Source organism: Pseudophryne corroboree, chromosome 6, assembly GCF_028390025.1.
Source record: "Pseudophryne corroboree isolate aPseCor3 chromosome 6, aPseCor3.hap2, whole genome shotgun sequence".
In the NCBI taxonomy this organism is placed as follows: domain Eukaryota; kingdom Metazoa; phylum Chordata; class Amphibia; order Anura; family Myobatrachidae; genus Pseudophryne; species Pseudophryne corroboree.
Window position 1 is genome coordinate 509,618,437 of NC_086449.1, and position 26,004 is coordinate 509,644,440.

The 26,004-nt window shown below is 48.4% G+C and overlaps 1 protein-coding gene across 3 annotated transcripts in view; it reads left to right on the plus strand.

Annotated features, from left to right (window-relative positions):
• The window catches only part of CAPS2 (calcyphosine 2), a 274,614-nt gene that overhangs the window by 78,098 nt on the left and 170,512 nt on the right, over window positions 1-26,004 (plus strand). For all 3 annotated transcript variants that reach the window (XM_063927438.1, XM_063927440.1, XM_063927439.1), the window contains exons 5-7: window positions 4,419-4,541; window positions 24,228-24,260; window positions 24,341-24,514. In XM_063927438.1, the coding sequence (XP_063783508.1) occupies window positions 4,419-4,541; window positions 24,228-24,260; window positions 24,341-24,514 (330 nt within the window). The remainder of the gene's footprint in view (window positions 1-4,418; window positions 4,542-24,227; window positions 24,261-24,340; window positions 24,515-26,004) is intronic.

The window sequence follows — 26,004 nt, forward strand, 5'->3', positions numbered from 1 at the left end:
GGGTTATAGAGGAGGCGGCGCTATGCATTCTGGGAACAGTCAAAGCTTTTCAGCCTGTTGGTGCCTCGGATAAAGATCCTACTCTGCACCCCCTATGTCTTTCCTTGTGGAGCCCAGTGTACCCCGCAGCAGAAACTGGTATAGACTCAGGTCATTGTTCCAGTTTCACCTCATCTACCAAACAAGGGTTACTATTCCAACTTGTTCGTAGTACCGAAGCCGGACGGTTCGGTAAGACCAATTCTCAAGTCTTTGAACCCGTACTTACGAGTGTTCAAATTGAAGATGGAGTCTCTGAGATCGGTGATCTCAGGTCTGGAGGAGGGGGAATTCCTAGTGTTTCTGGATATCAAGGATGCGTACCTTCATATTCCGATCTGGCTGCCTCATCAGGCTTATCTCCGGTTTGCACTGCATTACTGTCACTACCAGTTCCAGGCCCTGCCATTTGGTCTCTCCACGGCACCGAGGGTGTTCACCAAGGTGATGGCAGAGATGATGTTTCTACTCTGCAAGCAGGGAGTGAACATAATTCCGTACCTGGACAATCTCTTGATAAAAGCACCGTCCAGGAAGCGGTTGCTGGACAGCATTGCTCTCTCAACCAAACTCCTCCAGGATCACGGGTGGATTCTGAACCTTCCAAAATCTCACCTAGAGCCAACACAGAGGCTCCCATTCCTGGGAATGATACTGGTCATGGAGTCACAAAAGGTGTTCCTTCCGTTGGAAAAGGCATTGGTAATCCAGTCGATGGTTCAAGATGTCCTGAAGCCATCCCGGGAGTCTGTGCATCTGTGCACTCGCCTTCTGGGGAAAATGGTGGCCTCTTACGAGGTACTTCGATACGGAAGGTTTCACACAAGACCCTTCCAGCTCGATCTGTTGGACAAATGGTCCGGATCACATCTTCACATGCACCAGAGGATCCGTCTGTCGACAAAGGCCAGGATCTCCCTTCTGTGGTGGCTGCAGTCTTCTCACCACGTCGCAGGACGGAGGTTCGGAATTCAGAACTGGATTCTGTTAACCACAGACGCAAGCCTCAGAGGTTGGGAGCAGTCACTCAGGGGGTGCAGTTTCAAGGAAGATGGTCAATTCAGGAAGTCATTGTTCCAATCAACATTCTGGAACGTAGGGACATATACAACGCCCTTCTACAGGTCTCACATCTTCTTCAAGATCGGGTAATTCAGGTCCAGTCGGACAATGTGATGGCAGTAACGCATATAAACCGACAAGGCGGAACGAAAAGCAGAGCAGCAATGTCAGAGATGTCAAGAATTCTCCTCTGGGCAGAAAGAAACGCTGGGGCGTTTTCAGCGGTCTTCATTTCGGGAGTAAACAACTGGGAAGCAGACTTCCTCAGCAGACGCAACCTGCACCCGGGGGAGTGGTCACTTCACCCGGAAGTGCTCAGGTGCTTGACAAGGTGATGGGGATATTCACAGATCAACATGATGGCCTCTCATCTCAACAAGAAGCTCAGGCAGTATTGTTCCAGGTCGAGAGACCCACAGGCGGAGGGGAAAGATGCCCTGACAACTCCATGGGTCTATCGAGATAGTGTACGTGTTTCCTCCACTTCTTCTGATTCCAAGAATTCTAAAACGAATAAAAAGGTAAAAGGTTCAAGGAATACTCGTTGCTCCGGACTGGCCAAGAAGGGCCTGGTATGAGGAACTTCTGGAGATGCTCCTCGAAGATCCCTGGCCTCCACCTCTTTGCGAGGATCTTCTGCAACAGGGCCCGTTCGTCTATCAGGACTTAACGCGGCTATGTTTGATTGCATGGAAGTTGAACAACTGATTCTAGTCAGGAGAGGGATCACTAACAAGGTTATCCCGACTATGATCCAAGCCAGGAAGGGGGTAACGTCTAGGGATTACCATCATATTTGGAAGAAATACGTCTCATGGTGTGAGAGCAGAAATTATTCTGCGGTGGAATTTCATCTGGGACGTTTCTTGCTTTTTCTACAGACAGGCGTGGATGTGAGACTGTGTCTGGGCTCCATATAAGTCCAGATTACGGTCTTGTCCATTTTCTTTCAGAAACAATTGGCTTCTCTCCCTGAGGTCCAGACATTCTTGAAAGGGTGTTCTGCATATCCAACCTCCCTTTGTGCCTCCCACGGCACCTTGGGACCTCAATGTGGTGCTGCAGTTCCTCCAATCAAACTGGTTTGAACCGTTACAGGAGGTTGACGTAAAATAGCTCACGTGGAAGACCGTCACACTGTTGGCCTTGGCTTCAGCAAGACTTGTGTCGGAGCTAGGGGCTTTATCTCACAAAAGTCCCTATTTAATTTTCCATGAGGACAGAGCTGAACTCAGAACTCGTCAGCAATTTCTTCCTAAAGTGGTGTCCGTATTTCACATCAACCAACCTATTGTGGTTCCGTTTGTCACTGACACCTCTGCTACTTCAAAGTGTTTGGATGTTGTAAGGGCTTTGAAGGTGTATGTGAAAAGAACAGCTCGTCACAGAAAGACGGACTCGCTGTTTGTTCTTTATGATCCCAATAAGATTGGGTGTCCTGCTTTAAAGCAGACAATTGCACGTTGGATCAGACTTACTATCCAGCATGCTTTTTCCACAACACGTTTGCCGTGTCCAAAATCTGTACAAGCCCACTCTACTACGTCGGTGGGTTCTTCCTGGGCAGCTGCCCGGGTTGTCTCGGCTTTACAGCTCTGTCGAGCAGCTACTTGGTCAGGTTCGAACACATTTGCTAAGTTCTACAAGTTCAATACTTTGGCCTTTGAGGACCTTCAGTTTGGTCAATCAGTTCTGCAGGAACCTCAGCACTCTCCCACCCGGTTAGGGTGCTTTGATACATCCCCATGGTACTAATGTGGACCCCAGTATCCTCTAGGATGTAAGAGAAAATTGGATTTTAATTACCTACCGGTAAATCCTTTTCTTGTAGTCCGTAAAGGGTACTGGGCGACTGCCCAGTGCTTCGTTCTTCCTGCACTGTTACTGTACTTGGTTAAGTAATGTTGGTTCAGCCGTTGCTGTTCCTGTTTCAAGTTTGATTAGCTTGGCTTTCCTCTTGTTGTGTGTGCTGGTTCGGTATCTCCCCACTATCCTTATCTATCCTCTCAAAGTATGTCCGTCTCCTCGGGCACAGTTTCCTAGACAGTCTGGCAGGAGGGGCATAGAGGGAGGAGCCAGCCCACACTATCAAATTCTTAAAGTGCCCATGGCTCCTAGTGGACCCGTCTATACCCACATGGTACTAAATAGACCCCAGTATCCTCTACGGACTACGAGAAAAGGATTTACCGGTAGGTAATTAAAATGCTATTTTATGTAGTATTTTTTAACAAGGTCTCATGAGTAATCCAAACAAAATGATAATTTAAGTAATATAATTTTTTACTCTTTTTCTGTATTATGGTTTCTTTATTAATTTTCATGATTATTGTTCGTATTTATATTTGTATGTGGGTACATCTTGGTTGGTACAGTATGATTTTGCCAGCACTAAGGGGGGATTCAATTATCCACACTGCCACAATCATTAAAACAGGCTACTTAACAGAAGGGGGTCTCTTAAAAAATCCCAGGTAAATGCAGATTACAGGCTTCCTTAGGGTTCTAACTGGATAGCCCCGTGGGATCAATTAGCCTGCAGTAAATTACTGAGGCTAATTGAATTCCCACCTGAAGGTTTGTGTATCTTAGACCTAGTAGAGTTAGGCTGGGAACACACTACATAATTTGTACAGTTGACAAAATGTTGTTAAGGCATTGGCTCGTGTGTGCAGCCTGTATGTCTGAGAACAACGTGGTTTATAGACATGTCAGGTCGGCTATGAGCACAGACTGTGCCGCTTTATCATGCAGCTATATCGGTGCATCGGCATGTGTGTGTACAAGTAACCCGCCGACCAGCCCATTATGCTGGTCGCGGGAACTGCCGAAAATGACATCATAACTGGGCAGGAAAATGTAAATGACCACCCAGTTAAGTCTGGCAAGACATATTGAGTGACCGATTTTTAACTGTGTATAGCTTACCAAATCTATTGGCGGGTCAGGTGGTGGGCTGCTCAGGAGCCCTGGGACTGTACTCATTTAACAGTCGGGCACTCTGCCTTGCTTACATAACTTGCTTTTGGTTAGCATGTTTTTTGCCAATGATTTCATGTCCCCCCACCACCACCTTCATGCCACCTCTATAAGTGCAAGAGGCTGCAAGTGCCAAATGCTTCCCTGTCGCTAAAAAGATAGATGTGTTAGCATGTTTGCTGTTCTTGTGCAATTAAACAATATCCAGTTTGCTGTATAAAAAAAAATAAAAAAAAATGTATAAACTTTCAAGTTTTCAAGAGTCCCATTGCATGTAAACTTAACCTTGTGATTGCATTATGTCATTTTGATTTAAATATGCGTATGGTCATCTTCAGGACACCTTCATACCTTTAAGTAAAGGATACCCGAGGCTTGGTCCTCCAGATTCATCATCAACTGTCAGCTGGGGGACACCACTCCACACTCCATACGCTCAACATTACCAGCAGCAACCACAGGTATACTAATTTGATGTAATGTGTCAGGTAAATATATATAGATTATTTATGTTCTGTAGTTTAGTAGCTTAGTCTTTTCTTAAGGTAGGGTTCCAAGAAAATCTAATTTCTCTTACGTCCTAGAGGATGCTGGGGACTCTGTAAGGACCATGGGGTATAGACGGGCTCCGCAGGAGATAGGGCACCTAAAAAGAACTTTGACTATGGGTGTGCACTGGCTCCTCCCTCTATGCCCCTCCTCCAGACCTCAGTTAGATCTTGTGCCCAGAGGAGAATGGGTGCACTGCAGAGAGCTCAACAGAGTTTTCTGTTGAAGAAGAATTTTGTTAGGTTTTTTATTTTCTGGGAGTCCTGTTGGCAACAGGCTCCCTGCATCGTGGGACCGAGGAGAGAGAAGCAGAGCTGGCTTGTCAAGTTGGGCACTGCTTCTAAGGCTACTGGACACCATTAGCTCCAGAGGGAGTCGGAACACAGGTATTACCTGGGGTTCGTCCCGGAGCCGCGCCGCCGTCCTCCTCACAGATGCCGAAGATAGAAGCCGGATAGAGAAGGCAGAAGACATCTTAGGCGGCAGAAGACATCAGATCTTCATGAGGTAAGGCGCGCAGCGGTAAGCTGCGCACCATTGCTCCCAGTCTCACACACACAGAGCAGCACTGAAGGGTGCAGGGCGCAGGGGGGGGCGCCCTGGGCAGCAATAAACCGCACATTTGGGCAAATACAGATTGATTAGGCTGCGGAGGCAGTAAATCTATGATCCCCCGCCATTTTTATTGAAAAATCACTGGGACCGAAGCCCGCCGTCGGGTGGGTGGGGCTTGATCCTCAGCACTAACCAGCGCCATTTTCTCCACAGAAGCTGCATGAGGAAAACGCTGGCTCCCTGGTCTCTCCCCTGCTGAACTTCACAGGCTGGAAAAAAGAGGAGGGGGGCACATTAGCGACGCAGTGAGTGGGAATTGGCATATTATATATAGAAAAGCGCTATCTGGACATATTTTTTCCAGTGCTTTTAAGCGCTGGTGTGTTCTGGCATACTCCCTCTCTGTCTCTCCTTAGGGCCTGGTTGGGGTATTGTCCCCTTATAGGTTAATCCCTGTGTGTGTGGGGTGTCGGTACGTGTGTGTCGACATGTCTGAGGCGGAAGGCTTCTCCAAGGAGGAGGTGGAGCAAATGAGTGGTGTGTCCCCGTCGGTTGTGCCGACTCCAGATTGGATGGACATGTGGCATATGTTGAATGCAAGTGTGGCATCTTTACATAAAAGGCTTGATAAGGCTGATTTAGGGGGGATATCAGGGGGTCAATCCTCGGATTGGACCGACTCACAGGGCCCGTCGGGGTCTCAAAAGCGTCCCTTAACACAAGACACTACTACCGACACGGATTCTGATTCCAGTGTCGACTATGACGAAGTAAAATTGCACACTAGGGTGACTAAAACCATTCAGTGTATGATTGTGGCAATAAGGGATGTGTTGCATATTGTGGATGAACCCTCGGTCCCCGACACAAGGGTACACATGTTTAAGGAAAAGAAACAGATTATTAACTTTCCCACTTCTCATGAATTGAATGATTTCTTTGGAAAAGCTTGGGAGACTCCGGATAAGAGACCGCAGATCCCCAAAAGATTTTATATGGCATACCCTTTCCCTAAGCAGGACAGGGAGATTTGGGAATCACCCCCCACTGTGGACAAGGCCCTGACGCGCTTGTCCAAGAAAGTGGCGCTACCGTCTCCTGACACAGCAGCCCTAAAGGACCCTGCAGATCGCAGACAAGAAACTACCTTAAAGTGTATTTATTCTCATACGGGTGCTGTGCTAAGACCGACAATTGCGTCGGCATGGGTGTGTAGCGCAATTGCAGCTTGGACAGATGAGCTGACAGATCAATTTGATAATATGGATAAGGATACTATATTCCTAACTCTAGCCCATATTAAAGACGCAGTCTTATTTATGAGGGATGCTCAAAGGGACATTGGATTGCTAGCTTCTAGGGCCAATGCCATGTCTATCTCAGCGAGAAGATCCTTATGGACTCGCCAATGGACGGGTGATGCGGATTCCAAAAAACATATGGAAGTACTACCCTATAAGGGTGATGTATTGTTTGGGGATGGGCTGACGTACCTGGTTTCCACAGCTACAGCAGGTAAATCAAATTTTTTACCATATATTCCACAACAGCAAAAGAAAGTTACACCCTATCAGATGCAGTCCTTTCGGTCGCACAAGTCCAAAAGAGGTCGGGGATCCTCTTTCTTCGCCAGAGGTAAGGGCAGAGGCAAGAGAGCACCTGCTTCGGCAGGTGCCCAGGAACAAAAGTCCTCCCCGGCTGCTCCAAAACCCACAGCATGACGCTGTGGCTCCCCTGAGGGAGTCCGCACCGGTGGGGGCACGTCTTCGACTTTTCAGTCAGGCCTGGGTCAGTTCAGACCTGAATCCCTGGGTGTTGGAAATAGTTTCCCAGGGTTACAAATTGGAATTCGAGGAGGTGCCCCCGCGCCGATTTTTCAAATCGTCCCTACCAGCTTCCACATCGGAAAGGGATATAGTGTTAGCTGCAATTCAAACGCTGTCTATACAGCAAGTGATAATCAAGGTTCCCCTGCACCAGCAGGGAAGAGGTTACTACTCCAACCCTATTTGTGGTCCCGAAACCAGACGGTTCGGTCAGACCTATTTTGAATCTGAAATCCCTAAACCTGTACATAAAAAGATTCAAATTCAAAATGGAATCTCTCAAAGCGATAGTAGCCAACATGGAGGAGGGGGAGTTTATGGTGTCTCTGGACATAAAGGATGCGTACCTTCATGTCCTTATATATGCCCCCCATCAGGAATATCTGAGATTCGCTGTACAGGATTGTCATTACCAATTTCAGACGTTGCCGTTTGGACTCTCCACGGCCCCGAGGATTTTCACCAAGTAATGGCGGAAATTATGGTGGTCCTGCACAAGCATGGAGTCACAATTATCCCATACTTGGACGATCTCCTGATAAAAGCGAGATCAAGGGAGAAATTGCTGAGCAGTGTGGTGCTCTCTCTGAGAGTGCTCCAGCAACACAGTTGGATTCTAAATCTACCGAAGTCACAGTTGATTCCGACAACTCGACTACCGTTCCTAGGTATAATACTGGATACGGAACAAATGAATGTCTTCCTCCCAATAGAGAAAGCCCAGGACATCCAGAACATGGTCAGAGACCTGCTAAAACCGAAAAGGGTGTCAGTTCACCAATGCACTCGAGTTCTGGGAAAAATGGTGGCGGCCTACGAGGCCATTCCCTTCGTAAGGTTCCATGCAAGGACTTTTCAATTGGACCTTCTGGACAAGTGGTCCGGGTCCCATCTGCACTTACATCGGAAAATAACTCTGTCCCCAGGGGCCAGAGTGTCTCTCCTGTGGTGGTTGCAAAGTGCTCACCTGCTGGAGGGTCGCCGGTTCGGAATTCAGGACTTTATCCTGGTTACCACGGACGCGAGCCTCCGAGGATGGGGAGCGGTCACAAAGGGAAAAAATTTTCAGGGACTTTGGTCAGACCAGGAGTCCTGTCTACACATCAATGTGTTGGAACTCAGGGCCATTTACAACGGCCTTCGACAAGCGGAGAGTTTTCTTCGAAACCTACCGGTTCTGATTCAATCAGACAAGGTCACAGCAGTGGCTCATTTGAACCGCCAAGGCGGGACAAGAAGCAGAGTCGCGATGGCGGAAGCCACAAGGATCCTTCGCTGGGCGGAAAATCATGTAAGCGCTCTGTCGGCTGTCTTCATTCCGGGAGTGGACAACTGGGAAGCATACTTCCTCAGCAGACACGATCTCCATCCAGGAGAGTGGGGACTTCATCAAGAAGTCTTTGCAGACGTAACACGTCTTTGGGGAACTCCTCAAATAGACATGATGGCGTCACGCCTCAACAAAAAACTTCGGAGGTATTGCGCCAGGTCTCGGGACCCTCAGGCAGTAGCAGTAGACGCTCTGGTAACACTGTGGGTGTTCAAATCGGTCTACGTGTTTCCTCCTCTTCCTCTCATCACAAAAGTGTTGAGGATCATAAGACGAAGAAGAGTACAGACGATACTCGTTGTCCCAGACTGGCCTCGAAGGGCCTGGTACTCGGATCTACAAGAGATGCTCACAGGAGATCCCTGGCCTCTTCCACTGAGGGAAGACCTGTTGCAGCAGGGGCCCTGTGTATTTCAAGACTTACCGCGGTTACGTTTGACGGCATGGCGGTTGAACGCCGAATCCTAGCGAAAAAGGGGATTCCGGAAGAGGTCATCCCTACTTTAATAAAGGCTAGGAAGGAGGTGACGGTAAAACATTATCACCATATCTGGCGAAAGTATGTGTCTTGGTGTGAGACCAAGAATGCACCTACGGAAGATTTTCATCTGGGTCGTCTTCTCCACTTCCTACAGACAGGAGTGGATATGGGCCTGAAATTAGGCTCTGTTAAGGTACAGATTTCGGCCCTCTCGATTTTCTTTCAGAAGGAATTGGCTTCTCTTCCAGAAGTCCAGACGTTTGTAAAGGGAGTGCTGCACATCCAGCCCCCTTTTGTGCCTCCAGTGGCACCATGGGACCTGAACGTGGTGTTGCAGTTCCTAAAATCACACTGGTTTGAACCGCTTAACAAGGTTGAGTTGAAATTTCTTACTTGGAAGGTGGTCATGTTGTTGGCCTTAGCATCAGCAAGGCGAGTGTCAGAATTGGTGGCTTTGTCACACAAGAGCCCCTACTTGATTTTTCATGTGGATCGAGCTGAATTGAGGACACGTCCACATTTTTTGCCTAAAGTGGTTTCTTCGTTCCATTTGAATCAACCTTTTGTGGTGCCTGTGGCTACAAGTGACCTGGAGGATGCCAGATCCCTGGACGTAGTCAGGGCCTTAAAAATTTATGTAGCCAGGACGGCTAGAATTAGGAAAACAGAGGCTCTGTTTGTCCTGTATGCGGCCAATAAGATTGGCGCTCCTGCTTCGAAGCAGACTATTGCTCGCTGGATCTGTAATACGATTCAGCAGGCTCACTCTACGGCTGGACTGCCGGTACCAAATTCGGTTAAGGCCCATTCCACTAGGAAGGTGGGCTCTTCTTGGGCGGCTGCCCGAGGCGTCTCGGCATTACAACTTTGCCGAGCGGCGACTTGGTCGGGGTCAAACACTTTTGCTAAATTTTACAAGTTTGATACCCTGGCTGATGAGGACCTAGCGTTTGCTCAGTCGGTGCTGCAGAGTCATACGCACTCTCCCGCCCGATTGGATGCTTTGGTATAAACCCCATGGTCCTTACGGAGTCCCCAGCATCCTCTAGGACGTAAGAGAAAATAAGATTTTAAACCTATCGGTAAATCTATTTCTCCTAGTCCGTAGAGGATGCTGGGCGCCCGTCCCAGTGCGGAAACTCTGCAAGACTTGTATATAGTTGTTGCTTACATAAGGGTTATGTTACAGTTGACATCGGTCTTGGACCGTTACTGTCGTTTGTTCATACTGTTAACTGGTTATGTATGTTCCAGGTTACATGGTATGATTGGTGTGGGCTGGTATGAATCTTGCCCTTGGATTGCTAAATCCTGCCTTGTATTGTCCATCTCCTCTGGGCACAGTTCTCTAACTGAGGTCTGAAGGAAGGGCATAGAGGGAGGAGCCAGTGCACACCCATAGTCAAAGTTCTTTTTAGGTGCCCTATCTCCTGCGGAGCCCGTATACCCCATGGTCCTTACGGAGTCCCCAGCATCCTCTACGGACTAGGAGAAATAGATTTACCGGTAGGTTTAAAATCTTATTTTTAGAACATATTTCAACCTTTAAAATTGCAGAAAGAAATATTTAATTTCTCTGACGTCCTAGTGGATGCTGGGAACTCCGAAAGGACCATGGGGAATAGCGGCTCCGCAGGAGACTGGGCACAAAAGTAAAAGCTTTAGGACTAGCTGGTGTGCACTGGCTCCTCCCCCTATGACCCTCCTCCAAGCCTCAGTTAGATTTTTGTGCCCGAACGAGAAGGGTGCACACTAGGTGGCTCTCCTGAGCTGCTTAGTGAAAAGTTTAGTTTTAGGTTTTTTATGTTCAGTGAGACCTGCTGGCAACAGGCTCACTGCATCGAGGGACTAAGGGGAGAAGAAGCGAACTCACCTGCGTGCAGAGTGGATTGGGCTTCTTAGGCTACTGGACATTAGCTCTAGAGGGACGATCACAGGCCCAGCCATGGATGGGTCCCAGAGCCGCGCCGCCGTCCCCCTTACAGAGCCAGAAGAGCAGAAGAGGTCCGGAAAATCGGCGGCAGAAGACGTCCTGTCTTCAATAAGGTAGCGCACAGCACCGCAGCTGTGCGCCATTGCTCTCAGCACACTTCACACTCCGGTCACTGAGGGTGCAGGGCGCTGGGGGGGGCGCCCTGAGACGCAATAAAAATACCTTAGATGGCAAAAAATACATCACATATAGCTCCTGGGCTATATGGATGCATTTAACCCCTGCCAGAATACATAGGAAAACGGGAGATAAGGCCGCCGATAAGGGGGCGGAGCCTATCTCCTCAGCACACTGGCGCCATTTTCCCTCACAGCTCCGTTGGAGGGAAGCTCCCTGGCTCTCCCCTGCAGTCACTACACTACAGAAAGGGTTAAAAAAGAGAGGGGGGCACTAATTACGCGCAGTATTGAAATTACAGCAGCTATAAGGGGAAAAACACTTATATAAGGTTATCCCTGTATATATATATATATATAGCGCTCTGGTGTGTGCTGGCAAACTCTCCCTCTGTCTCCCCAAAGGGCTAGTGGGGTCCTGTCCTCTATCAGAGCATTCCCTGTGTGTGTGCTGTGTGTCGGTACGTTTGTGTCGACATGTATGAGGAGAAAAATGATGTGGAGACGGAGCAGATTGCCTGTAATAGTGATGTCACCCCCTAGGGGGTCGACACCTGAGTGGATGAACTGTTGGAAGGAATTACGTGACAGTGTCAGCTCTGTATAAAAGACAGTGGTTGACATGAGACAGCCGGCTACTCAGCTTGTGCCTGTCCAGACGTCTCATAGGCCGTCAGGGGCTCTAAAGCGCCCGTTACCTCAGATGGCAGATATAGACGCCGACACGGATACTGACTCCAGTGTCGACGGTGAAGAGACAAATGTGACTTCCAGTAGGGCCACACGTTACATGATTGAGGCAATGAAAAATGTTTTACACATTTCTGATAATACGAGTACCACCAAAAAGGGGTATTATGTTCGGTGAGGAAAAACTACCTGTAGTTTTCCTGAATCTGAGAAATTAAATGAGGTGTGTGATGATGCGTGGGTTTCCCCCGATAACAACTGATAATTTCTAAAATGTTATTGGCATTATATCCTTTCCCGCCAGAGGTTAGGGTGCGTTGGGAAACACTCCCTAGGGTGGATAAAGCGCTCACACGCTTGTAAGGGCTCTACCCTCTCCTGAGATGGCCGCCCTTAAGGATCCTGCTGATAGAAAGCAGGAGGGTATCCTAAAATGTATTTACACACATACTGGTGTTATACTGCGACCAGCAATTGCCTCAGCCTGGATGTGCAGTGCTGGGTTGGCATGGTCGGATTCCCTGACTGAAAATATTGATACCCTAGATAGGGACAGTATATTTTTGCCTATAGAGCATTTAAAAGATGCATTTCTATATATGCGTGATGCACAGCGGAATATTTGCCGACTGGCATCAAGTCTAAGTGCGTTGTCCATTTCTACCAGTAGAGGGTTATGGGCACGACAGTGGTCAGGTGATGCGGATTTCAAACGGCATTTGGAAGTATTGCCTTATTAAGGGGAGGAGTTATTTGGGGTCGGTCTTTCAGACCTGGTGGCCACGGCAACAGCTGGGAAATCCACGTTTGTACCCCAGGTCGCCTCTCAACATGAGAAGACGCCGTATTATCAGGCGCAGTCTTTTCGTGGACAAGCGGGCAAAAGGTTCCTCATTTCTGCCCGTGACAGAGGGAGAGGAAAAAGGCTGCAGAAATCAGCCAGTTCCCAGGAACAGAAACCCTCTCCCGCCTCTGCCAAGCCCTCAGTATGACGCTGGGGCTTTACAAGCAGAATCAGGCACGGTGGGGGCCCGTCTCAATGAATTTCAGCGCGCAGTGGGCTCACTCGCAAGTAGACCCCTGGATCCTTCAGGTGATATCTCAGGGGTACAAATTGGAATTCGAGACGTCTCCCCCTCGCCGTTTCCTAAAGTCGGCTTTACCGATGTCTCCTTCTGACAGGGAGACAGTTTTGGAAGCCATTCACAAGCTGTATTCCCAGCAGGTGATAATCAAGGTACCCCTCCTGCAACAGGGAACGGGGTATTATTCCACACTGTTGTGGTACCGAAGCCGGACGGCTCGGTGAGACCGATTCTAAATCTAAAATCTTTGAACACTTACATACAGAGGTTCAAATTCAAGATTGAGTCACTCAGAGCAGTGATTGCGAACCTGGAAGAAGGGGACTACATGATGTCTCGGGACATCAAGGATGCTTACCTTCATGTCCAAATTTACCCTTCTCACCAAGGGTACCTCAGGTTTATGGTACAGAACTGTCACTATCAGTTCAGACGCTGCCGTATGGATGGTCCACGGCACCCCGGGTCTTTACCAAGGTAATGGCCGAAATGATGATATTCCTTCGAAGGAAGGGAATTTTAGTTATCCCTTACTTGGACGATTCCCTGATAAGGGTAAGATCCAGGGAACAGTTGGAGGTCGGTGTAGCACTATCTCAGGTAGTGTTGCGGCAGCACGATTGGATTCTCAATATTCCAAAATCGGAGCTGGTTCCGACGACTCGTCTTCTGTTCCTAGGGATGATCCTGGACACAGTCCAGAAAAAGGTGTTTCTCCCGGAAGAGAAAGCCAGGGAGTTATCCGAGCTAGTCAGGAACCTCCTAAAACCGAGCCAAGTCTCAGTGCATCAATGCACAAGGGTTCTGGGTAAAATGGTGGCTTCCTACGAAGCAATCCCATTCGGCAGATTCCACGCAAGAACTTTCCAGTGGGACCTGCTGGACAAATGGTCCGGGTCGCATCTTCAGATGCATCAGCGGATAACCATGTCACCAAGAACAAGGGTGTCCCTCCTGTGGTGGTTGCAGAGTGCTCATCTTCTAGAGGGCCGCAGATTCGGCATTCAGGACTGGGTCCTGGTGACCACGGATGCCAGCCTGCGAGGCTGGGGAGCAGTCACACAGGGAAGGAATTTCCAGGGCTTATGGTCAAGCCTGGAGACATCACTTCACATAAATATCCTGAAGCTAAGGGCCATTTACAATGCTCTAAGCTTAGCAAGACCTCTGCTTCAAGGTCAGCCGGTGTTGATCCAGTCGGACAACATCACGGCAGTCACCCACGTAAACAGACAGGGTGGCACAAGAAGCAGGAGGGCAATGGCAGAAGCTGCAAGGATTCTTCGCTGGGCGGAAAATCATGTGATAGCACTGTCAGCAATTCTGGGAGTGGACAACTGGGAAGCAGACTTCCTCAGCAGACACGACCTCCACCCGGGAGAGTGGGGACTTCACCCAGAAGTCTTCCACATGATTATAAACCGTTGGGAAAAACTCGACAGGTATTGCGCCAGGTCAAGGGACCCTCAGGCAATAGCTGTAGACGCTCTGGTAACACCGTGGGTGTACCAGTCAGTGTATGTGTTCCCTCATCTGCCTCTCATACCCAAGGTACTGAGATTGATAAGATGGAGAGGAGTAAGCACTATATTCGTGGCTCCGGATTGGCCAAGAAGGACTTGGTAACCGGAACTTCAAAAGATGCTCACGGAGGATCCGTGGCCTCTACCTCTAAGAAGGGACCTGCTTCAGCAAGGACCCTGTCTGTTCCAAGACTTACCGCGACTGCATTTGACGGCATGGCGGTTGAACGCCGGATCCTGAAGGAAAAAAGGCATTCCGGATGAGGTCATCCCTATCCTGATCAAAGCCAGGAAGGATGTAACCGCAAAACATTATCACCGCATTTGGCAAAAATATGTTGCGTGGTGCGAGGCCAGTAAGGCCCGACGGAGGAAATTCAACGGGGTCGATTCCTACATTTCCTGCAAACAGGAGTGTCTATGGGCCTGAAATTGGGGTCCATTAAGGTTCAAATTTCGGCCCTGTCAATTTTCTTCCAAAAAGAACTAGCTTCAGTCCCTGAAGTTCAGACGTTGTAAAAGGGGAACTGCATATACACCCTCCTTTTGTGCCTCCAGTGGCACCTTGGGATCTCAATGTAGTTTTTGGGTTCCAAAAAGTCACATTGGTTTGACCCACTTAAATCTGTGGAGTTAAAATATCTCACATGGAAAGTGGTCATGCTGTTGGCCCTGGCCTGGGCCAGGCGCGTGTCAGAATTGGCGGCTTTATCCTGTAAAAGCCCTTATCTGATTTTCCATTCGGACAGGGCGGAATTGAGGACTCGTCCTCAGTTTCTCCCTAAGGTGGTTTCAGCGTTTCACCTGAACCAACCTATTGGGGTGCCTACGGCTACTAGGGACTTGGAGGACTCCAAGTTGCTAGACGTTGTCAGGGCCCTGAAAAAAATATGTTTCCAGGACGGCTGGAGTCAGAAAATCTGACTCGCTGTTTATCCTGTATGCACCCAACAAGCTGGGTGCTCCTGCTTCTAAGCAGACTATTGCTCGTTGGAATTGTAGTACAATTCAGCTTGCACTTTCTGTGGCAGGCCTGCCACAGCCAAAAATCTGTAAAAGCCCACTCCACAAGGAAGATGGGCTCATCTTGGGCGGCTGCCCGAGGGGTCTCGGCTTTACAACTTTGCCGAGCAGCTACTTGATCAGGAGCAAATACGTTTGTAAAATTCTACAAAATTGATACCCTGGCTGAGGAGGACCTGGAGTTCTCTCATTTGGTGCTGCAGAGTCATCCGCACTCTCCCGCCCGTTTGGGAGCTTTGGTATAATCCCCATGGTCCTTTCGGAGTTCCCAGCATCCACTAGGACGTCAGAGAAAATAAGAATTTACTTACCGATAATTCTATTTCTCATAGTCCGTAGTGGATGCTGGGCGCCCATCCCAAGTGCGGATTGTCTGCAATACTTGTACATAGTTACAAAAATCGGGTTATTATTGTTGTGAGCCATCTTTTCAGAGGCTCCTCTGTTATCATGCTGTTAACTGGGTTCAGATCACAGGTTGTACGGTGTGATTGGTGTGGCTGGTATGAGTCTTACCCGGGATTCAAAATCCTTCCTTATTGTGTACGCTCGTCCGGGCACAGTATCCTAACTGAGGCTTGGAGGAGGGTCATAGGGGGAGGAGCCAGTGCACACCAGCTAGTCCTAAAGCTTTTACTTTTGTGCCCAGTCTCCTGCGGAGCCGCTATTCCCCACGGTCCTTTCGGAGTTCCCAGCATCCACTACGGACTATGAGAAATAGAATTATCGGTAAGTAAATTCTTATTATTCATACTATAAGTATTATACTAATATAAAAAAAAGACAGCACCCACAAATGTTAAAAAGTTAATTTTATTCGCTCAGTTGCACTGTTTTATTAAAGTGATGGATTCAACGTCATATAGAGAGATTTGCTGGCTATGCTGAGTTGTATGTGCTCAGTGATCTGCCTGTTTTCTGTCTCATCTCTTGCTCCAAGGATAGTTCATGTGATAACGATAATGGCCCTGAATCCAGATTTATGGAGTGGGGCGATGTGGTTGCATAGATGTGCACAGCTTGGAATGCGGGCAGACGTATGTATTTTGTTACATGCACACAATGTGGGTGTAACTACAGCTGACTTGTGGGAAACGGACTCCGCCACAGAAATAAAGCAGCCAGTATTTACCCTGCACAGAAACAAAATAACCCACCCAAATCTAACTCTCTATGCAAATGTTTTATCTGCCCCCCCTGCAGTGCACATAGTTTTGTCCAGCTGCTAACAAATTTGCTGCTACGATCAGGTCTGAATTACCTCCTAAGTGTACTTCTTTGTAGTTTCAAAAATATAATGATTTCAATATACACTTTAATGCTGGCATGTGTAACTGTTACATGCAATACAGTCTAGGTGAATGCAAGTGCACTTTCTCTAACAACCTAACTTGCTCGCCAGGCCGAATTTATAATGTAATATTTTACTTCTATAACATGCTGAATAATAACACATAAACATAATTATACATAAAGCCCTAAAAATGTGCTGCTGAAATGTTCAACACTTGTGTGCTGGAAATTGTGCTCTGTTAGCAGCTGTAGGTAATAGATGAGCACGTCAAGCAAAGAATAGATAGGCTATGGCCATAGGCGTTTCTGTAATAGGTCCCGGGGGGTCCCACACCGCACACACTGCACCCATAGAATATACTTACCCCTCTGGAGTCCCGCGACGGAGGCCCTGCTGTGCGGGCACAAATCACTCGGAAAATTTCCGCCACGGCCATTTCCGGGTGATTTGCGCATGCACACTGGAGGTGTCCCCGGGAAGGGAACAAGGCGTGGGCGCCATGTTCCCGGAGACCTGCGCATGTGCAGTAGACTCTGGCATTATGCTAAGTCTGCTGCTGCTGGAAAGGAGGGGTGCGGGCAACGGAGGCGGCACATGGGTCCCCACCTCTCTGAAAACGCCCCTGGCTGTGGCTTAGGGAAAAATATGAATTCTTGGATTGTTTTTGCATACTGCTTTATGTCCTCTTCCCGTTGACAAGGATTACCCCCTCAGTTGTAGTTTCTCTGACGTCCTAGTGGATGCTGGGAACTCCGTAAGGACCATGGGGAATAGCGGCTCCGCAGGAGACTGGGCACATCTAAAGAAAGCTTTAGGACTATCCATAGGCGTGCGCAGCACATATTATTAGGGGGTGCACCATCGGATGGGTGTGTCTAGCACCGCCTTTTGGGCGTGTCTAGAACCATCTATGGATGGTCAACGCAATATAAAATATCCACCCTTGTACCAATCCTAATAAAGCAGATACATTGTCAGATGTTGTGGTGTGCTCCAAACAAACACCCCTGATGGCACTCACTGCAATTACACTGCTCCTCCTCAGCCTGGTCTGGCTCCCCCTCTCTTTCCCCTGCAAGCTGCAGTCACTCACTGACACTGACAGTCGCAGACTAGTACTGCTGCTGCTGGAAAAATGACTGACGTGTCAATGCTGCTGCCAACTGCCTGCCAGTATTGAATTTGTCTTCCTAAGAGGAACGCTGGCTGCAAGGTGATCCTCATCAGTGGCTGGTGTTGGCATAGCATAGAAGGAGAGAGGTGGGCATGTGGCAGGTGTGGCGGGTGGGCGTGTGAGTAGCATGACGTAATCACATCACTGTGTTTTTGTACATGGAGGTGGAGCCGGGAGTTTGAAAGCCGTTGGCAGTGGCACCCTTCATTAACCCAGGCGTCCAGTCCGTAATGCAGTCCTGACAGGGTGCAGCGCAGAGGGGACAGTAATCAACCTGCTCGGCGATCGCTGCATCAGGAATGTGAGATCGGGGTGCCAGACATTAGGGGGTGCCTGTGCGCACCAGGCACCCCCCCTGCGCACACCTATGGGACTATCTGGTGTGCACTGGCTCCTCCCCCTATGACCCTCCTCCAAGCCTCAGTTAGATTTTTGTGCCCGAACGAGAAGGGTGCACACTAGGGGCTCTCCTGAGCTTCTTAGTGAAAGTTTTAGTTTAGGTTTTTTATTTTCAGTGAGACCTGCTGGCAACAGGCTCACTGCATCGAGGGACTAAGGGGAGAAGAAGCGAACTCACCTGCGTGCAGAGTGGATTGGGCTTCTTAGGCTACTGGACACCATTAGCTCCAGAGGGACCGCTCACAGGCCCAGCCTTGGAGCTCGGTCCCAGAGCCGCGCCGCCGGCCCCCTTACAGAGCCAGAAGCAAGAAGAGTCCGGCAAATCGGCGGCAGAAGACATCCTGTCTTCCACAAGGTAGCGCACAGCACTGCAGCTGTGCGCCATTGCTTCTCAGCACACTTCACACTCCGGTCACTGAGGGTGCAGGGCGCTAGGGGGGGGGCGCCCTGAGCAGCAATAAAAACACCTTGGCTGGCTAAAAATACATCACATATAGCTCCTGGGCTATATGGATGAATTTTAACCCCTGCCAGATTCCACAGAAAAACGGGAGAAAAGGCCGCCGAGAAGGGGGCGGAGCCTATCTCCTCAGCACACTGGCGCCATTTTCTCTCACAGCTCCGTTGGAGGGAAGCCCCCTGGCTCTCCCCTGCAGTTACTACACTACAGAAAGGGGTTAAAAAAGAGAGGGGGGCACTAATTAGGCGCAGTATAACAATACAGCAGCTATAAGGGGAAAAACACTTATATAAGGTTATCCCTGTGTGTATATATATATATATATATATATATATAGCGCTCTGGTGTGTGCTGGCATACTCTCCCTCTGTCTCCCCGAAGGGCTAGTGGGGTCCTGTCCTCTATCAGAGCATTCCCTGTGTGTGTGCTGTGTGTCGGTACGGCTGTGTCGACATGTTGGATACGTGGAGGCGGAGCGGAGGCCGATAAATGGGATGTCGCCCCCTGTGGGGCCGACACCAGAGTGGATGGACATCAGGGGCTCAAACAATGCCCGTTACCTCAGATGGCAGACACAGATGTCGACACGGAGTCTGACTCCAGTGTCGACGAGGTTGAGACATATACACAATCCACTAGGAACATCCGTTACATGATTTCGGCAATTAAAAATGTGTTACGCATTTTCTGACATGAACCCAAGTACCACATAAAAGGGTTTTATTTTTGGGGAGAAAAAGCAGCCAGTGTTTTGTTCCCCCATCAGATGAATGAATGAAGTGTGTAAAGAAGCGTGGTTTCCCCCGATAAGAAACTGGTGATTTCTAAAAAGTTACTGATGGCGTACCCTTTCCCGCCAGAGGATAGGTCACGTTGGGAGATATCCCTTGGGGTGGATAAGGCGCTCACACGTTTGTCAAAAGGTGGCACTGCCGTCTTAGGATACGGTCACCTTGAAGGAACCTGCTGATAAAAAGCAGGAGGCGATCCTGAAGTCTGTAATTACACACTCAGGTTATACACTGAAGCCTGCTATTACCTCAGCATAAATAGTGCGGCTGCAGCGTGGTCTGATACCCTGTCAGATAATAGCTAAGACAGGGATAATGTTTTGCTAACATTGAGCTTATTTAAGACGTTGTCATATATATAAAGGATGCACAGAGGGATATTTGCCGGCTGGCATCCAGAATTAATGCAATGTCCATTCTGCCAGGAGGGTATTAGTAACCTGGCAGTGGACAGGTGATGCTGCATTTAAAAGGCACATGGAGATTCTGCCTTATAAGGGTGAGGAATTGTTTGGGGATGGTCTCTGGGACCTCGTATCCACAGCAACAGCTGGGAAGAAATTTTTTTACCTCAGGTTTCCTCACAAAAGCCTAAGAAAGCACCGTATTTTCAGGTACATCCTTTCGGTTTCAGAAAAGCAAGCGGGTCAAAGGCGCTTCCTTTCTACATAGAGACAAGGGAAGAAGGAAAAAGCTGCACCAGTCAGCCAGTTCCCAGGATCAAATCTCTTCCCTCGCTTCCTCTGAGTCCACCGCATGACGCTGGGGCTCCACAGGTGGAGACAGGTGCGGTGGGGGCGCGTCTCGGGAACTGCAGGGACCAGTGGGCTTGCCCACAGGTGGATCCCTAGGTTTTGCAAGTAGTATCACAGGGATACAGGCTGGAGTTCGAGACGACTCCCCCTCGCCGTTGCCTTCACATCAGCCTCGCCTGCTGCCTTCGGAAAGGTAGTACTGGCGGAAATTCACAAGCTGTACTTCCAGCAGGTGAAATCAAGGTACCCCTCCTTCAACAAGGCCGGGGTTACTATTCCAAAATGTTGTGGTACCGAAACCAGACGGTTCGGTGAGACCCATTCTAAAATTGAAATCCTTGAACACTTATATACGAAGGTTCAAGTTCAAAATGGAATCGCTCAGGGCGATTATTGCAAAATTTCAGGGTATCACTGGACATCAAGGATACTTACCTGCATGTCCCTATTTACCCTCTTCACCAGGTGTACCTCAAAATTGTGGTACAGGATTGTCATTACCAATTCCAGACGTTGTCGTTGGTCTGTCCCCGGCACTGAGGGTATTTACCAAGGTAATGGCCGAAGTACTTATCCCGTACTTGGACGATCTCCTTATAAAGGCGAGGTCCAGGGAGCAGTTGTTCGTCGGAGTAGCACTATCTCGGGAAATGCTACAACAGCACGGCTGGATTCTGAATATTCCAAAGTCGCAGCTGGTTCCTACGACGCGTCTACTGTTCCTGGATATGGTTCTGGACACAGAACAGGTTAAAATGGGTTTCTCTCGGAGGAGAAGTCCAAGGAGTTGGCGTCTCTAGACGGAGACCTCCTAATACAAATACAGGTATCGGTGCATCAATGCACGCGAGCCTTGAAAAAGATGGTAGCTTCTTACGAAGAATTTCCATTCGTCAATTCCCATGCAAGGGATCTGTTGGACAAGTGGTCCGGGTCGCATCCTCAGATGCATCGGCGGATAACCCTGTCTCCAAGGGCCAGGGTGTCGCTGTGGTGGTGACTGCAGGGGCAGTCACACAGGGAAGAAACTTCCAAGGCCTATGGAAAAGTCAGGAGACTTCCCTACACATAAATGTTCTGGAACTATGGGCCATTTACAATGCCCTAAGTCAGGCTAGACCCCTGCTTCAACACCGGCCGGTGCTGATCCAGTCAGACAACATCACGGCGGTCGCTCATGTAAACCGACAGGGCGGCACAAGAAGCAGGATGGCGATGGCAGAAGCCACAAGGATTCGCCGATGGGCGGAAAATCATGTGTTAGCACTGTCAGCAGTGTTCATTCCTGGAGTACACAACTGAGAAGCAGATAACCTCCACCCGGGAGAGTGGGGACTTCATCCAGAAGTTTTCCAAATGATTGTACACCGTGGGGAAAGGCCACAGGTGGACAGGAGGGCGTCCCGCCTCAACAAAAAGCTACAAAGATATTGCGCCAGGTCAAGGGACCCTCAGGCGATAGCTGTGGACGCTCTGGTAACACCGTGGGTGTACCAGTCGGTGTATGTGTTCCCTTCTCTGCCTCTCATACCCAGGGTAATGAGAATAATAAGAAGGAGAGGAATAAGAACTATACTCATTGTTCCGGGGGGCCAAGAAGAGCTTGGTACCCAGAACTCCAAGAAATGATCTCAGAGGACCCATGGCCTCTGCAGCTCAGACAGGACCTGCTGCAGCAGGGGCCCTGTCTGTTCCAAGACTTACCGCGGCTGCATTTGACGGCATGGCGGTTGAACGCCGGATCCTGAAGGAAAAAGGCATTCCGGAGGAAGTTATCCCTACGCTATTTAAAGCTGGGAAAGAAGTGAACGCAAACCATTATCACCGCATATGGCGGAAATATGTTGCGTGCTGTGAGGCCAGGAAGGCCCCAAAGGAGGAATTTCAGCTAGGTCAATTTTTGCACTTCCTACAAGTCAGAGGTGACTATGGGCCTAAAATTGGGTTCCATTAAGGTCCTGATTTCGGCTCTATCGATTTTCTTCCAAAATAGAACTGGCTTCACTGCCTGAAGTTCAGATTTTTGTTAAGGGAGTGCTGCATAGTCAGCCCCCCGTTTGTGCCTCCAGTGGCACCGTGGGATCTCAACGTAGTGTTGGATTTCCTGAAGTCGCATTGAGTTGAGCCACTTCAATCCGTGGAGCTATAATACCTCACGTGAAAAGTGTTCATGCTGTGGGCCTTGGCGTCGACCAGGCGTGTATCAGAATTGGCGGCTTTATCAAAGCTCTTATCTGTATTTTATATGGATAAGGCGGAATTGAGGACTCGTTCCCAATTCCTTCCTAAGGTGGTCGCAGTTTTCATGTGAACCAACCTATTGTGGTACCTGCGGCTACTAGGGACTTGGAGGACTCCAAGTTGCTGGACGTAGTCAGGGCCCTGAAAATATATGTTTCCAGGACGGCTGGAGTCAGAAAATCTGACTCGCTGTTTATCCTGCATGCACCCAACAAGCTGGGTGCTCCTGCTTTTAAGCAGACTATTGCTCGTTGGATTTGTAGTACAATTCAGCTTGCACATTCTGTGGCAGGCCTGCCACAACCAAAATCTGTAAAAGCCCGTTCCACAAGGAAGGTGGGCTCATCTTGGGCGGCTGCCCGAGGGGTCTCGGCTTTACAACTTTGCCGAGCAGCTACTTGGTCAGGGGCAAACACGTTTGCTAATTTCTACAAATTTGATACCCTGGCTGAGGAGGACCTGGAGTTCTCTCATTCGGTGCTGCAGAGTCATCCGCACTCTCCCGCCCGTTTGGGAGCTTTGGTATAATCCCCATGGTCCTTACGGAGTTCCCAGCATCCACTAGGACGTCAGAGAAAATAAGAATTTACTTACCGATAATTCTATTTCTCGTAGTCCGTAGTGGATGCTGGGCGCCCATCCCAAGTGCGGATTGTCTGCAATACTTGTATATAGTTATTGTTAACTAAATCGGGTTATTGTTGTAGTGAGCCATCTTTTTTTTAGAGGCTCATCTGTTATCATACTGTCAACTGGGTTCAGATCACAAGTTATACGGTGTGATTGGTGTGGCTGGTATGAGTCTTACCCGGGATTCAAAATCCTTCCTTATTGTGTACGCTCGTCCGGGCACAGTATCCTAACTGAGGCTTGGAGGAGGGTCATAGGGGGAGGAGCCAGTGCACACCAGATGGTCCTAAAGCTTTCTTTAGATGTGCCCAGTCTCCTGCGGAGCCGCTATTCCCCATGGTCCTTACGGAGTTCCCAGCATCCACTACGGACTACGAGAAATAGAATTATCGGTAAGTAAATTCTTATTTTTGGCTTGTACAGTATGTTCACTAAAAGTCCTTCAAGAGGATCTCTAGACTATGTGAAGAGGACTAATATTTGGGATGCCTTGTGCCTCAACAGCATACCTCTGCTGACAGGGGTGGATTGGGATATAAAACCAGCCCGGGAAATTTATGAAAGCAGCCCTAATGGGGGTGGGGTTTGTTGAGGGGGACAGAATCCCTCCTCATAGGGCCTGATTGTACACAATTGCATCCTTCCTTGTGTCTTTTGCTGCAGTTGTTATTGAACTAGGGGCGAATTGGGAACTAAAAGTGGCCCTGTAAAATTTTGTAGAAGTGGCCCGACATGGGCAGCACAAGAGGTATAACATACTGTGTAGCCAAGGCAGAATCACTGGATGGCAGAGATGCTGTACTGCAGAGATGGAATAACAGAATGAATGTGGACAATGCAGTGTACTGAATGCGGTGGGCTGCCTGTCATGGGGGGTGGGGCCACATAACAACACACAAAACAGGCTCCACAGAAAAGTCAGCCTACCAGGAATCTTCCTGGTGAGCCCTATGGCATATCCGCCTATGTCTGCTGATATGAGCTGGTATGTTTGCAATTACAAGTTACAGTATTTTCCAATAAGCTGCACTATAGTGAGCAGTCTCCATTTTGTCTTCTCTTTGAGTGACAGATAGTTGCAGACTGCAGATCCTGGAAGCTCTGTGGAACAAGCTTTTGTTAAAGTGACATTTGACTTAAACACTCATGGTTGAAACTTTTCTTGTTTGACACTACATTACATTGCACAGTGCCATACTGACTTGCTGCTACTGTTTTCACTCTTACTGCAGATTATCACAAAACCTAATCCAGTCACGACAGAGGTAAGAGGATCTAAAAAAGAAAATCTTTGATTTGCTATGTGATTTTGGGAAGTGTCCACTAATTCTTCTGTCCTCTGCAGCTTTCTATAGCGCAGCTGAATACCGTTCCTGAGAATTTACCTCCACCGTCCGATAGATTCCAGTTGAAGTATCAGCAATATGAAGAGGAAATGAAGAATAGCTACAAGCAGTATTCTATGAGAGGGTACAGTAAAGATATACCGCATTCTGCAAGGAAGGGTGGTCCACAAGAGGTAATGATATATTCATAATTTCAGTAATATTGTATCCGATCTGTCACCAGGCCCTATGATGTACTTCACTACATAGTTCCAAATAAAATAAAGTAGCATCATTCTGTAACTCATTGAATAAGAAATTGTCATGGGTCGCTTGTGGTCTACGTAATATTTAAAATATATGTATTTTTATTTTCCTTCGAAAACCTTGCAAGTTTATTATTTTATATTTGTCTACTGACTAAACATCTTTGGGGTTTATTTATAAAGCCCTGAAAAGCCCCATCTCCAATGAAAATGTCTGTTTTTGCTGGAGATTGGGTTGTTTGCTATTTATCAAAGGCTGATGAAGCGGCCCAGAAAATATTTTCTGTTAACTAGGCTTCAAAACCATTTTTTAAGGCCATGTGGTAAATGGGCTCTTTAGGCTTTATTCGATTTTTTTCTCCTGCAGGGTCCACAGGTTACCCACAGGATAACAATGGGATATCATGAAGCGACAGCGGATTGGCGCCAAATGATCAAGGCTTTCGGCCTCCCAGAATGCGACTGGCTTGTCCCTATATCCCTGCCTCCTGGCTCAGGCATATCAGTTTTTTGTTTGGTGTGGCAGGAGCCGGACAATGGTCAATGGGCTACTGGTTTTTAGCAGCTATAGGCTTTTTTGTTTTATTTTTATAGTCTTACTAGTTTTTTTGAGCAACCCTTCTAAAAAGCACCTTAGAGTTGCTCCAACAACTCCCCGACAGGTTGCGAAAACGCTTACCCACGTATACAGTCCTGTTTCAGCGGGCGTCTGTGTAGGATGTACTAGCAAGTCCAGCAGACGTGACCAGGCTGCGGCCGGAGCACGGTTAGAACAGTCGCTGACGCGGTTGCCACCTCGGGTGAACCAGCGCTAGGCCTCAGGGATCATAGGCTCCAGGGGTAGTATGAGGCTGCGATCCCTAGGGTTGATGTCAGCAGTGGGGAGTCAGATGCTTCCTTGGTCGCCCCTCCTCCCGGTTCATGACCAGTTTCCTCCAAGTTTCCTGCGATGAACTGAGTTCACGATTCTGTCTGAGATGATGTGTATCTAAAAGGACCCAGTCACAGCATAGGCGGCGGTATGACTGGTGCGTTGGTGTTCACTTGGGCGTCTGTGTTCACTGTAGGTTCAAGGGGCAGTTGTGTACACTAATAGCATCTGGATCCACTCAGCGTTCACTAACTTATTGATCGATCCTGGAAGCGGGGTGAAGTCTTCCTGTATCCCACTCTCCTGAGCCCTGTGATATAACACTGAGTCTCTATCTACCTTTGAATACGAATAGTTGGATAAGTGCCTGATGCATGAATCGGTAAACTATTGCTGCTGTTTCTTTCGCTGTGCGACTGAATACAGTTAAACTCCTATATAAGGTAATGCAGTAATATGTTTTTCCTACATACTTGAAATGTATCTGTAGTTGATTATGTGCTCATATTGCTTATTATACTAATGTATAACCTGTGAATGATTGCTA